The sequence below is a fragment of the Mandrillus leucophaeus genome, unplaced genomic scaffold, assembly GCF_000951045.1.
Source record: "Mandrillus leucophaeus isolate KB7577 unplaced genomic scaffold, Mleu.le_1.0 Scaffold77, whole genome shotgun sequence".
In the NCBI taxonomy this organism is placed as follows: Eukaryota; Metazoa; Chordata; class Mammalia; order Primates; family Cercopithecidae; genus Mandrillus; species Mandrillus leucophaeus.
The window spans coordinates 3467034-3482585 of record NW_012108363.1 but is presented as its reverse complement, the minus strand read 5'-3'; the positions used below and the strand labels follow the sequence as shown (position 1 = coordinate 3482585).

The 15552-nt window shown below is 40.5% G+C and overlaps 1 protein-coding gene across 2 annotated transcripts in view; it reads right to left on the bottom strand.

Annotated features, from left to right (window-relative positions):
• Window positions 1-2800: 2800 nt before the first annotated feature.
• PWWP2A (PWWP domain containing 2A) overlaps window positions 2801-15552 on the bottom strand; it is a 59180-nt gene continuing 46428 nt past the window's right edge. Inside the window, exons 3-4 of one of the 2 annotated variants that reach the window (XM_011966678.1) lie at window positions 7916-8035; window positions 2801-5087 (exon numbers count right to left, since the gene is read on the bottom strand). In XM_011966678.1, coding sequence (XP_011822068.1) covers window positions 5074-5087; window positions 7916-8035 — 134 coding nt within the window. In that variant the 3' untranslated portion in view covers window positions 2801-5073. The remainder of the gene's footprint in view (window positions 5088-7915; window positions 8036-15552) is intronic. The other variant, XM_011966680.1, reaches the window with a different exon arrangement.

Below are 15552 nucleotides of genomic sequence, written 5' to 3'. Positions count from 1 at the left end.
ACATCTTCCCAGGGGTTTCAGCCTTGGCTGAGTAGGAACTGAAGAGCTTGGTAAGATGGATTTCTACACCCCATTTTGCCAATGGGGCTACTGTGTGACTTTGCTGTCAAAGGTCATTGACAGAACTGATATCAGAATCCATGTCTCCTACCTCTTTAGACTAAGGCAGGTTATTAGTGTAAAAACATCTTTTTTTCCTTCTTCTTGAGACAGAGTCTTGCTCTGTTGCCCAGGCTGGAGTGCAGTGGCACTATCTCGGCTCATTGCAAGCTCCGCCTCCTGTGTTTACTCCATTCTCCTGCCTCAGCCTCCTGAGTAGCTGGGACTACAGGTGCCCGCCACCACACCCGGCTGATTTTTTGTATTTTTAGTAGAGATGGGGTTTCACCGTGTTAGCCAGGATGGTCTCGATCTCCTGACCTCATGATCCACCCGCCTCAGCCTCCCGAAGTGCTGGGATTACAGGCGTGAGCCACCATGCCCAGCCAAAAACGTCATTCTTTGAACATCACCAACCTGCTTTCCCTCCTTTAGACAGCTGCTTCTACAAACTTGCCTCACAAGGAAATGAAAGGGCTAACCCTGAAAGTACTCTTAACACTTAAAGACAATGTTTTCCCACTGTGTTTGGCCAGCTCTCTCTTCTTCTGGCACAGTTTTCCTGAATCATACTCTCCTTCACCCCAAGCTCACTACCTTCTTGGTACCAAAGCAAAGGAATTGTTAAGGCCATGAAATTTCATTCCAAGCCAAGTATGGTGGCTCACGCCTGTAATCCCAGCACTTTGGGAGCTCGAGGTAGGCGGATCACTTGAGGTCAGGAGTTCAAGACCAGCCTGGCCAACATGGCGAAACCCCATCCCTACTAAAAATACAAAAATTAGCCAGGCATGGGGGCAAGCACCCGTAATCCCAAATACTCGGGAGGCTGAGGCAGAACTGCTTGAACCCAGGAGGCAGAGGTTGCAGTGAGCCGAGATCGTGCCACTGCACTCCAGCCTGGGCAACAGAGCAAGACTCCGTCTCTAAATAAATAAATCTCATTCCAATTAAGCAAAGATTTGGCAGCATGCTAATCACTAGAGAAAAGGATCCTTAAAAAACAACATATGGCCAGGCACAGTGGCTCATGCCTGTAATCTCAGCACTTTGGGAGGCTGAGGCGGGTGGATCACCTGAGATCAGAAGTTCGAGACCAGCCTGACCAACATGGAGAAACCCTGTCTCTACTAAAAATACAAAATTAGCCAGGCGTTGTGGCACATGCCTGTAATCCCAGCTACTCGGGAGCCTGAGGCAGGAGAATCGCTTGATCCCGGGAGGTGGAGGTTGCAGTAAACCAAGATCACGCCACTGCACTCCAGCCTGGGCAACAACAGTGAAATTCCATCTCAAAAAAAAAGTCCAGGCACAGTCGCTCACGCTGTAATCCCAGCACCTTGGGAGGCCGAGGTGGGCGGATCACCTGAGGTCAGGAGTTTGAGACCAGCCTGACCAACATGGAGAAACCTCATCTCTACTAAAAATACAAAATTAGCCGGGGGTGGTGGCACATGCCTGTAATCCCAGCTACTCGGGAGGCTAAGGCAGGAGAATTGCTTGAACCCGGGGGAGGGAGGGCGTAGTAAGCCAAGATCATGCCATTGCACTCCAGCCTGGGCGACAAGAGCAAGACTCCGTCTCAAAAAAAAAAAAAAAAAAAAAAAAAAACAAAACCTCTTTATTCAAATAATTTCTTATTCTGAGAAAAGAATCATGGCCAGGTGCAGTGGCTCATGCCTATAATCCCAGCACTTTGGGAGGCCAGGACAGGAGGATCACTTGAGTCCAGGAGTTTGACACCAGCCTGGGCAACAAAGCAAGACCTAGTCTCTATTATTTAAATTAAAAAAAAAAAAAAAAAAAAAAACTTTACCTGAAAGAGGAAAAGTGAACTTACGCTTTCTTACGTGAAGGCCAGCATCAGTAAGATTTTCAGTTGCATCTATGGGTTGCATCACTCATTCCCTGCATCTTGTAGGAGTCGTGTCTATAAATATACTGATATACATGACCAGGATCAGTGTGAGTCTCCTGTAGGCCCTCTCAGATAATGAGCACATGGGTTGTTAATCTTCCCTGGTTCTCTCTCTTCCATTTTCATTAGTGAGACATTTGAGAGAAAACAGATATTAGCAGAGCCAGATTCCTGTGGTCTCTTTTTCATACTCATTTAGATAAACTGAAATGGGAGAATGTTTGAGATTAAAGCCTTCATGTACTCTGGAATAACAGGCAGCCAAAGGATTGCCTTTCTGAAACAGAAAAGAAAGTACATTGACCTAAGTTGCTGGGCCAGTCCTGTGAACTGTCTGTAGGTTTGAAAAGGCTCATTTCTCCTGATAACCAAGTGTTTCTGATTCCTAGGCCAAACCCTCGACCTCTCACTGAATGTGCTGGGCTGTTCAAGAAGCGACCATCTGTCCATAAGGGCAGGATTCCTTAAAATTAAAACAAAGGAAAACAAGACAAACCCAGCAGCAGGCATGTAATTACATCCAACGCTGAAGGGTAGGTTGTTTCTGTCAAAAAGCAGTTATGTTTGTGCACAGGGTCCTAATTAAACTGTTCACCCTTTCTCTATCTTTGGTCATAAAGAGGTCACATAAAATCTCCTGCAGGTTGTTCTCCTTAGGAAGCACTGCTACTCAAAACAGCTCCCTAAAGTACAGCCAGTGATTGAATTTTAATAGCAAAAAAAAAAAAAAAAAAATTTAAAAACTAACTCCTAAAAAGTAAACATAGTTTTTAAATAACTAAATTTTTAAAAAATCAAAGACTTTATTGGATAAAGGTTACACAACATTCTTTAACATTTAAAACTCTGAGCATACTTAAGATGAGAAACAATTTTTATCATTCAAGTCTACAAAACAAAATAGGCTTATGAAGATTGAAGTACAGACAAAAGGTAGCATGAAGCAAAGCTTAAATATTAAGCAACTAAAGCAATGAAAGTGAAATAGCAACATGGTAGGTCTAGATTTTAAATACCACCAAGTTTCATTTTTTAAAAAAGGAAAATCTGGTTTGCAACAGAACACCTTTGAGAATATGCCATGAGAGAAAAAAAATATTTATATACTTATAACCTGATCTCTCCCAATTCTTTTGCTTTATATTATTACTTCTTGGTCATTTCCATTACTCTACACAAATAAAGAATTCTAAAGCTTAATTAAAAATCTTGATTATACAATTCATGTATAATTCCACCATGGTTTGGGAGTTATCTGGTTCCTGAAGTGAGCCTGAAAGGTACTGCTGGTGTTATGTATCTGAAAGAACAAGACTGACCCAAACCAAAGCCCTAGGCCATATAGAGTAGGGCACCCTTATAGTATAGTTCATGTCATCTTTAGAACTCCCTGCTGCTACAGTTCCTGAGCTGATTTTTTTCTGACTTGATAAAATATATAATGACTTCATAATATGTAATTTTCCAAACAGACAATTGTAGAATGCAATAAAAACTTCAAATTATTTGCAGTATAATTAGAATTTGCATTAAGCTCATTAGACACAAGACTGCCGGCCTCTTCAAGTTGTAAAACAAATCATAGGTGTATTAAATGTTTTCAAACTCACCCAGAACCCTTTGGTAATCCTGAGTCTGGGGTTATTAGGTAATTCCAAACTTACACAGTAACATTATGGAAAGTCTGACTACTTGAGCCAAGTGCTCAGTTACCTGTTATGTTGCTTCATATGAATTTTAAGGGTTTTTATTTTTTGGCATATTTTCCCTTTTTTGTAATAAGTAATCAATATGGATTATCTTTCTGGTTTAAAAAATAAATCAGTATTGCCACTAAAAAACTTCAGTTTTATTATTATTAAAAGTACGGCACCATCAAATATAAAATGCCTTAAAAATGTAGTACTAACAGGTCCATCTGGTTTTCTCATGTTTTCTCCATTCATTAAAAAAGAAAAATTAAGGTTTTTTATAATATTTACCAAAGACAAGAAAAAAATTACAGTCTCTATTAGTAAGAATTCATGCTCCATGCATGAAAACTTTGACACTGTTTTAAAGGATCCTGTTCCTGCCACTTGTCCCCCAGGGCCAAGTTCTACTGACACCTGTTAGAATTTCTTGCACTTAGGAGGGGCTTTCTGGAGAGAGGTTCACATCAAAATTTAGACATTGTCACCTTTTTTGAACTAGATAAAACCAGTAAGGATACAGACAATAATAAAAGGCTTTCCAACCCAGCACAATTAAGAACTAGCTCTTGGAGTATACATTTGCACTCCAAGATCAACACTAGCCTATCCTCTTTGAGTCAAAATTTGAAAGGTAAGAATGTAATTATGAAAATGTGCACAAAATGTTAAATACTAGTGGCAAATAAATATATCTTAATATGTTCTAACAAGCAAACATATATTCAAGATAATACAGCCCTGCTTTATTAAAGAAGGAAAAGATCCAAATTTTGTTTGTGGGGTGGGGTGGGGCACTTTGCCATCCTTTCAGCCGAATGTTATTTTCTGTTGTTTCTACTGGCACCCTAAAGGAAACATTGGCCTTGGCATATGTGACTATTGCTGTTTCATAGAAGAGCCATTTTAGAAATACCTTTGCTTGTATCTGAACTGATTAACCTAAACCTTGGAGAAAGCACAAAGTTTAAGTATGAAAAATAATTCAGCATTTCTGCATCATCCCATGTCTTTTAGGCCTGTCCAAGCTGTACTGATAAGAACTTCACATTCAAAAGAAGTTACTGTCAGTGTTTCTTCATACATAAAATTCAAGTGAGTTCTTGTGTGTGTGATTCACATCATTTTTCTCCTCATCTCATGCATGATTTATTGCAATAGTTTATTTTTTATAAAATATTCCCTAATACCTTTTCTTCGGTTTAAGATAGGACAATTTGCAAGTGCCCCTTTATAGACTTGTTTTTAACCACTGCCTTAACATTTACTTCTTAGTGCAGCTTTAAAAACTCCAATTTCATTCAGTCCTGATGCTCTGGTGTTCTCTGTGTCATTGTGGTACAGGTCCATGAAACCAGCAGCCTGCTAATGTCTTTGTGCTGAAATATAGTAAAGAAAAGGAAGAAAATGTAGTTAAGCACAAGTAATTATATGAGGAAAAGATGTCCTTGTTGTTTAAGCCCTACATAGACTGTGGGATCACACCTGATTTTTTCTTTTAAATCGGTTAAACCTGACCGATGTTGTTTTAAGAAAACAACTTACTGCCACTCTAAACCAGCAGAAATATTCATGTTATTTCTGAAGTATTATCAGGCCAGTTTCCAACACAAGTAAAATGGCTGTCATTTTTACATAATCAATGTGCACTTGAGTGTTTTTTTAAAAATACTTGCTTATAAATATCTGCCTAGTAACGGGAATTTTAACTTTGTTCTTTATATTGCCATTTCACAGTATAATGCTGTGAGAGTCAGTTTAGTTGCTGGGGACTGCTATGAAGCACCAACGGCCTTCTACTAGCACAGACTAGCCTACAGTTTTAGCAAATTTATAAACAGAGCCAGGCTATGTACAAATCAGCAGCAGGTTACACTGTCCACATACTTGCAGAGAGTAAAAAAAGAAGGGAGTGGAGGGTGCCTCCCCAGAAGTAGACACAGCACATCAGAAGGCATCAAGAGCACCATTTTGATACTAGAAGACAACACATGTACACTGGTTAGACTGACCAGTATCCCTTGTTACACCAGCAAACCTGATTATCAGCAGAGGCCTCTTCACCATACCTCCAACAAGAAGCAGGACTCTAAGCGCAGTATTTATAAAGGGCAGGGCTTATAAAAATGACTGCTAAATAGCATGACCAGAATGATCAACACTACCAACCTCCCTCTAATACTACGAAGTAGAAAGATGCCCACGGAAACCTTCTACAATCCCTGATTATGCCTCTCAAACCTGGAAACCCAAGTACCAACACGAGTTTCAATTCCAAAAGAGATGATCCATGGAAAGAAAGATGAATTTTTTGGTCAAATGCATTTTTAAACCAAAAATGGTATTTCAGTGGAATGATAACAGACACAACAAACACAATGCAACAAGGAAAACAGAGAAACCACCCCATCCTTCCCATTATTTAACTTCCAAACATTTCACAGGAGGTATCTTCCCCATGATTGACAGAACTGACTTGATTTTGTGTTGCCTTCTGGTGTTCCCATGCTTCCTTCACTTACTAGATTAAGGCCTACAAAATACATTTCACAGGGTATTCTATCACGTTTCTCCTCAAGCAATGAAAAGTGACCTCTAGGGACAAATACTACACACATCAAGATGAAAGGTGAATGTAATCCTTGCTTCTGGAAAAAAAATCAAAAACAAAAAAACAATGATTTATGCTGTTTTGAAATTTGACATTCTTGGCCGGGCGTGGTGGCTCAAGCCTGTAATCCCAGCACTTTGGGAGGCCGAGACAGGCAGATCACTAGGTCAGGAGATCGAGACCATCCTGGCTAACACGGTGAAACCCCGTCTCTACTAAAAAAAAACTACAAAAAAAAACTAGCTGGGCGAGGTGGTGGGCGCCTGTAGTCCCAGCTACTCGGGAGGCTGAGACAGGAGAATGGCGTGAACCCGGGAGGCGGAGCTTGCAGTGAGCTGAGATCCGGCCACTGCACTCCAGCCTGGGCGACAGAGCGAGACTCCGTCTCAAAAAAAAAAAAAAAAAAGAAATTTGACATTCAGCTCAATTTTTACTTTCTAAAACTTAGATACTGTGCTAATATGATTGCAATACTAATAGATTCAGGCTCACACAGAACTTTGGAAGCAAATGTTCCCATTTTATAAACTGAAAGAAAAAAAGGTAAACACCCAATCCCATGTACAATTCCATTTCCTTCTATTTATGACTCTCAATATTTGGCTTCAATTTTAGTGAGGCCTGTTCAAGTTCAGTTAAAATCTATGGCAGGAAAGGCAAGGACTCAAGCAGATCTTACTATTCCTATGAGAGGTGCAGAAAAATAAAAAACACTATTCCCTCAAGAGATACGCATCTTAAGGGTGGCTACCACTCCTACGCAGATAAGTGTCCAAAATCCCAGCTGCAATCTCTAATCCAAAATTTGCCATTCTGACCCAGTTTGCAAATTACAGCTTCCATGCAACTATACAGTTCTTCACTAGCTGTACAAACACCAGAGGGTTAAACAGCCTCACTTCAAGGAAGCAATAAAAGTAATAAGTTTCCAAGCAGTGCAAACACACAGAAATCCCTGAACTTTTCCTACCCTATAAGGGCCCAAAATAAGCCTTTTAGGCATTATCCAAAGAGTTATTAATAAATGTACTTAAAGAAATAGACTATATTTCAGCACTATCTTTTACCATCCTCTGGAATTCTGAGTTGCTTTATGTAAATGATAATGGTTTTGAGACTAACTCACTAAGAATATATATACATATATGTTTTCATATATATATTCTTATATATATATACAGTTAAGAAGTAATGACTAAGAAGTTTAATGAATATAAAAGTGACAAAAAAAAGACTGAGATAGTGAAAAGATAAAAGAAATTCAGTATTTTTGACTTTCCATGGAGACTCAGTTGCTATTTGACATAATTCTGCAAGGTCACACCCAACTTCTACCACCCTAAGAGAATCTGCTCTCAATTCACGGAAGCTCACAGGAGACTCCTGTTTTTTGGCATGGCAGGTAGTATCAATGGAAAGTTATATTCATTCATTAAAACTATCACCTACACAAGGCACACCGGCTACCAAGGTCAATGAAAACTAAAGAAAAAGAACTAATGAATTCTTTTAAGTCTAGCCTAATCTACTTCAGGAATGATCAAGTGATGACATGATGCCCTCTTCACTTTGTGGCAGGGCTTAAAACAGACAGACCTGCCCGTTTCACTGTTAACTTCAATGCTCCCAGTCTGAATCCACAGTGGTCTGTCAGACACTGTAAGGGAGCAGCAGGACTCGTCACTGTCTGATGTAATAGCTGCCATTTGTTGAGACCTATGGTAGAAAAAACCAAGTTAACAAAAATAAAGCATTCGAGTTTTTTTAATCCATCCATTTTACCAAAAATAGTTTTAAAATAAGACCAAAATTCAGGTGAATTTTCATAACAAATTTATTCTGGATAACGTGCTGGCTTCACAGAAAGAGAAGCTTTGGTACTAAATGAAAACAGACTTGAGAGCCGTGTAGACACAACAGCCTTGGCCCAGAGAGGGCACTCTCTGGCTCAAGTCAAATCCGCAGCAAGATGCCATGGGGCACACCAAGATTCTGCCCTCCAAGCAAACTTACAAATGAAAGGGGAAATGCTAACTCACACTGGGTGTTCCTAACAAAAATTTCTTACTAATCTCACATTAGCCTAGTGCTGAAGAAGTCCTGATCTTCTCAGTCAGTATTCAGAGATAAGGCTGAACCTGTCATCCCTGTCCACACCATATAATTAATGAGCTCAATGACTTTTTTTTTTTTTTTTGAGACAGAGTCTGGCTCTTGTCACCCAGGCTGGAGTGCAGTGGCGTGATCTTGGCTCACTGCAACCTCCACTTCCCAAGTTCAAGCGATTCTCCTGCCTCAGTCTTCCAAGTAGCTGTGATTATAGGCACCCGCCACTACACCTGGCAATTTTTTTATATTTTTAGTAGAGATAGGGTTTCACCATTTTAGCCAGCCTGGTCTCAAACTCCTGACCTCAGGTGATCCACTCACCTTGGCCTCCCAAAGTGCTGGGATTATAGGCGTGAGCCACCACACCGAGCCTCTTTTGACCCTTTTTAGCAAAATGACCAAGCACTGCCTGAACCCCTTTCCGCTTTAATCCCAATAACCACACTTGCATACTATTCAGGACCTAAATTTACTGTGTGAAGTAATACCTCATTAAAATAACAGTTATAACAAGATAAGCTTTTTTATGACACTTAAGCTTTCAAAACAGACTTCAAATACTAAGCATAATTTAAATGAAGGACTGCTATCTTAAGCCTAATTTTTAAACATATTTGCTTGTTTGCTTACTTTCCTAACTATAAATAAAAAACAATTCACCTATCACATCAATGTAGTCAACTCTGGGATCATTAGTTAGATAACATCCAGTCTTTATAATCATTGTTTTTTTAATCCTAAGTTAAAATTAGAAGCAGCAGTATATAATGAGAACCTTATAAAAGGCTTTTCTGACTCATCGAAAAGATTTTGTATACAACTGATCTAGAAAAATAATTCCCTCTGAATTTTAGCTCAGGGGAAAATAATTTTTTAGGTGAGATTTAATAATGAGGTATTTATCCTTTTGTTCATGGAAAAACTTAAAATACTATCAACTATAACCCAACAGCAATCACACAATAAGGGAATCTGAGTGCAATAAAGAAATTATCTTTTGAACCTCTCCCTCTGCAAGTAAAACTTGTTAGGTTTCAGCAATCATTCTAAATCTCCTTTTCAACTTTAAGCAAGGAGAGCCAAGATGTATCAAAGAATGATCTCATCTTTCCCTGTGCAATTCCTCACCTGCAACCCCCTGAAATGCCAAAATATTAACAAGCCAGTCCCTGGTCCACAGTGCCTGGCCTGTGAGTCTTTTGTGCTAGTGTTTAAGATAATCTTCCCCTCAATGCTTTTAGGGCCTCGAGGCTTTTCTTTAGAAATTTACCACAGTACAGGATATCCATTAGGAAGAGCCAAGGAGACCCAGCTGTGACGCAGTAAGTGGAGGGAGAGACCTATGAAAAGGCGGCAATTTCATCGGAAATTACTTATTTTGTCCTTTGAGAGAAAAGTTTAAGTGCAACAATGGCAACTATTCTTGGGAAGCAGCAGAACTGTAACAGGGCAAATCAGAACAGGGTAACCCTCAATCTCCCTCTTAGTGTGCACGAAACAAGTAGAGCTTATGCTCTTAAAGAAAGCCCACAATTAAAAATTAAAATCTTAAGAGCATTGACATGTACCTATTATCTCACTGAACACTCCAAATGCATTTTCTTAATACAGTAAAGCATGATGCAACATGAACAAGCAGGAAAAGCATCAACAGTATCTCCTCTTACAATAGCCCTTCTGGCTTTCTAATCTTAGTGCTATTTTTCTAACCAGCTCTTTTACTGGAGTTTTAGACAAACTGCACGTACTTCTTCCCAGTATACCAGGACGCACACCAAGATGTGCCACTCCCAGCCAGATTCCTTGCTAAAAACTAAACTGTTGCGGGAGATGACAGATTTGTGATTAAGAACATCCCCAAAATGAGCCATGGGTAAAAATGACTATCCACGGGAAAATATGGCCACACCACACACAGATCAAGGCCTTGGAATGTGTGGCATTTCCCTCCTAGAAAGAGGAGACAATCTACTCAATCATACGAGCAGCAATAAAAATGAAAATGTTCAAATCCTTTTTCACCATACTGCAAAACATTAAAACAGTAAAATGCTATGGTCCCAGGGAAACACAGCATCTATGCAAATCAGCTAATTTACCCAAAAGCTGACAAATGTGGCTTTGTAGTTCTAGCACATTTGTGAAGTTCTCCTAATAGGACCTCCACTACATTGAGCCCTACCAGCTCAGATACTTCTCATGTGTCATGGAAAGGATTCGGGATGTGCAGGGCATCTGAGATGGTCATCGGTCATTAGGACATGTCTGAACCAGAATTGCTCATCATTCATTCACAAGAAGACAATCATTTCTCCCCATGCCAGGCCCTGTGCTTGGCATAAGGGAGAGTAGAATAGGAAAGTGAGTACCAGATCACTGAAATTTGTGTGTTAAATAAATGAATGGGGCAAGAGTTGAAATATGTTAACACAGGTCTCCTTTAACCATAATCTTCATGACCTTTGATTCAGTTAACCTCTACAAATGCCTATTAAAACCAGTGAGTTCATGCTACTTCCAGAGATTTGTGAATAATCATACTATGATTCTCGAAATTTTCAGGTACGAATAATATTGTTATAACATATTTTCATTTATACTGAGTATACGCTGCAGAATGGTAGTATCAAAAGCTACCAGAATTGACTGTGCAACACAAAGTGATTGCAGTGGTAGTAATGATAGCAAGTATTTACACAGCCTCATGCAAGACATTATTTTATTGCTTTAAATATTCTTTTAAATTCTCACAATTACCTTATGAGGAGATACTATTATTCTCCCTATTTCACAGTTGATGATATTGGGAGTAACCTGCCTAAGATCACATAATTTGTAAGTGGCTGATCCAAGTCAGGCTTTGAATCCAGCAAATCTGGCTCAAGAGCTTGTACTTTGAGCCATGTGCCTGAAAAGTGAAAGGGAATGGTTTTTTGCTCAATAAAAGCCTGCTATTAATCACTACTGTTGCAAAAATCTTTTTTGTGTTTTTTTTGAGACAGGGTCTCACTCTGTCGCCCAGGCTAGAGTGCAGTGGCACAATCATGGCTAACAGCAGCCTCAGCCTCCAAGGCTAAAGTGGTCCTCCCACCTCAGCCTCCCAAGTAGCTGGGACTACAGGCACGTGCCACCAAGCCCACCTTATTTTTTCATTTTTGTAGAGACAGAGTTTCACCATGTTGCACATGCTGGTCTCAAACTCCTGGACTCAAATGATCCTCCTGCCTCGGTCTCCCAAAGTGCTAGGATTACAGGCATGAGCCAAGGTGCCTGGTCCTAAAAATGTTAATGAATGCTTAAACTCACCTGCATCACTGGCAAGTCATATATATACTCCTGAGTATCCATTTCTATCTTTTACACTCAACTCGATGACATTCTCACATTACAAAAAATTTTTCTGAGGCAATAAAAAAATTCCATCATATTTTACCTGACACTCCTAGGCTTTTTCAATAGCTTTTAAGTGAATCTAAATGAGATTTAGATTACTAAATTAAATACAAAATTATCTTAAATAGTAAAAAACAAAAAAAACAAAAACAAAAAAAAAGAAAAAGAAAAACAAGCCGCCCTCGCTAAAACCTGATATGCATTTTATTTATTTCTATTTTTTTTGAGATGGAGTTTCGCTCTGTTACCCAGGCTGGAGTGCAGTGGCACAATCTTGGTTCACTGCAACCCCCGCCTCCTGGGTTCAAGTGATTCTCCTGCCTCAGCCTCCTGAGTAGCTGGGACTATAGGCACCCGCTACCACGCTCGGCTGATTTTTGTATTTTTAGTAGAGACAGGGTTTCGCCCTGTTGGCCAGGTTGGTCCTGAACTCCTGACCTCAGGTGATCCAGCAGCTTTGGCCTCCCAAAGTGCTAGGATTACAGGCATGAGCCACTGCACTCAGCCCCTGATATGCATTAGAAGTACAAGGTTTTTATTTGAGAAGAGGAAAAAAGTGTGATCATAACAGGCTAACACTTCAGTTATGAAGTACTTGGCTTTTCCTTGTAGATACTGACAACCAGGATAGAAAAAATTATGAGAAGTTTTAATGATGGTTTCTGGTTAAGACTCAGATTTCCAGGCAGTATAAGGAAGTAACTGCCAACATTTTTTTTTTTTTTTGAGATGGAGTCTTGCTCTTGTCACTCAGGTTGGAGTGCAATGGCACGATCTCAGCTCACTGCAACCTCTGCCTCCCGGGTTCAAGCGATTCTCTCGCCTCAGCCTCCTTAGTAGCTGGGATTACAGGTGCGCACCAGCACGCCCATCTAATTTTTGCATTTTTAGTAGAGACAGGGTTTTACCACGTTGGTCAGGCTGATCTCGAACTCCTCACCTTGTGATCTGCCTACCTCGGCCTCCCAGAGTGCTGGGATTAACAGGCGTGAGCCACCACGCCCGGCTGTCACATGTCACATTCTTTTTTTTTTGAGATGGAGTCTCACGCTGTCACCCATGCTGGAATGCAGTGGTGCGATCCTGGCTCACTGCAACCTTTGCCTACTAGGTTCACGCCATTCTACTGCCTCAGCCTCCCGAGTAGCTGGGACTACAGGCACCTGCCACCACGCCCAGCTCATTTTTGTATTTATAGTAGAGATGGTGTTTGAACATGTTGGCCAGGCTGGTCTCGAACTCCTGACCTCAGGTGATCCGCCTGCCTCGGCCTCCCAAAGTGCTGGGATTACAGATGTGGGTCACCGTACCCAGCCTTTATAACCGTCACATTCTTATGATACAAAGAAACTTCCATATTTAAATAATGACTGTTTTCAACTTTTTTTTTTTTTTACACCGTTTCACTCTTGTTGCCCAGGCTGGAGTGCAATGGCATGATCTCGGCTCACTGCAAGCTCCACCTCCCAGGTCAGGTTCAAGCAGTTCTCCTGCCTCAGCCTCCTGAGTAGCTGGGATTATAGACATGCGCCACCACACCCAGCTAATTTTTATATTTTTAATAGAGACGGGGTTTCACCATGTTGGCCAGGCTGGTCTCGAACTCCTGACCTCATGATCCGCCCGCTTCAGCCTCCCAAAGTGCTGGGATTACAGACGTGAGCCACCACACCTGGCCAGAATATCAGAAATGTGAAGAAACAATATTTAGCTGGGTGCAGTGGCTCATACCTGTAAACCCACCACTTTGGGAGGCCAAGGCGGAAGTTACTGTTTGAGCCCAGAAGTTCAAGACCAGCCTGGGCAACATAGTGAGACCCTGTGTCTACAAATAATTTTTTAAAATTAGTCAGGTGTGATGGTATGTGTCTGTGGCCCCAGCTAAGAGGCTGAGGTAGGAGGATCGCCTGAGCCTAGGAGGTCGAGGCTGCAGTGAGTCATGATTATACCCCTACAGTCTAGCTTGGGCGAGAGTGAGACCTTGTCTCAAAATATATAAATACATATATATTTAATTCACCTTTAAACTGAGTTTGCAATTGGTCTGTTTTCAACATCAAAGCTTTATGGGCTGGGCACAACGGCTCACACCTATAATCTCAGCACTTTGGGAGGCCAAGGCAGGCAGATCACCTGAGGTCAGGAGTTGAGACCAGCTTGGCCAACATGGTGGAACCCCATCTTCCTGCCTCAGCCTCTGGAGTAGCTGGGACTATAGGCATGAGCCACCATGTTCAGCCTCATAAATAATTTTTTTGTCAATTTTGAATATGGAAATCATTTAAATTAGTAATGGAATTAAACTACTTTCCAAGTTTTATATACCATCACACTTTTTGCCATATTTTAATAATATGTATACCATTTTTTTGAAATTTACTTGCTTTTTCCACTTTTTATGTCAGTAAAGTTAATGGAAAACAAATATGCCTTGATATAAAAGTTTACATTACTGGAAGGGAACAGTTTTAACCAAAACCAACTAACTACTCGGTAAGTACAGTCACACTAATTCACCTAAAATTTTGGCAGTTACAGTTCTTAAAAATGGAGACACTGGCCGAGCACGGTGGCTCATGCCTATAATCCCAGCACTTTGTTGGGGGCCAAGACGAGAGAATCACTTGAGCCCAGGAGTTTGAGACCAGCCAGGGCAACAAAGGGAGACTTTGTCTCTACTAAACATTTTTTTAAAATTAGCCGGGCATGGTGACACGCACCTGTAGTCCCAGCTATGGTGGGGGTAGGGGGCTTGAGGTGGGAGAACTGCGTGACCCCAGGAAGTCAAGGCTGTGATCTCGCAACTGCATTCCAGCCTGGGCGACAGAGTGCGACCCTATCTCAAAAAAAAAAGTTGGGGGGGGCACCAATTAGCACTGTAAGCTACAGTCATTTCCTTGTATAGGACTACAGATTGATCAGGAAGGAATCCTGGAAGTGGGGCAATGCCAGCAGCATATTCCAATCATACCACTGACCAAGAAAAACACTCTTATAACTTAATTTCCAACACCTTCTAGAAAATGCCATCCCAAATTTAAAAGATTTCTATCAAAACCAAATTACAGATGGAAGGTGGTGATGGTTGAACAACATTGTGAATGTATTTAATGCCATAGAACTGTATAATTAAAAATGATTAAGATGATAAATTTTACATCTATTTAACCACAATTTTTCAAATACCACACAAAAAGATCACAGTGCTCCATTAATATAACAAGGAGAAAGTGATTTCCACACAATGCCACAAGGAAAGGCAAATGTTAGGTTTCTTACTTGAGTAAAGATAAGACAAAGAGTTGTTTATCTTATGTTAGTGTCAATTATCCATGGTAATGACACCAAAATACCCTGGAAAACTAAAAATACACAGATCAGCTATATCACTGTGACTTTAAACTTCCTATTCCTTCATTGAAAATGGCACAACAAAGCATATTACTATTAGCTAATGCTTTCATTTTTTAATCCTGTTCATTTGTTGAATGAAGGAATACAGTAAATCTACACAAACTGTATATCTGGAATATGAAGGGCCTATTAACTAAATCAGAACCAGGTAGAGGTAACTAATGCACCCTCGCCGTTTTATTTTCTCCTGGAAATTGGCATGGCATCCTGTTTCTGAATTCCCTTACATCCAGCATGTTTTTTGTTTTGTTTTTTGAGACAGAGTCTCACTCTGTCACCCAGGCTGGAGTGCAACCTCCGCCTCCTGGGTTCAAGCA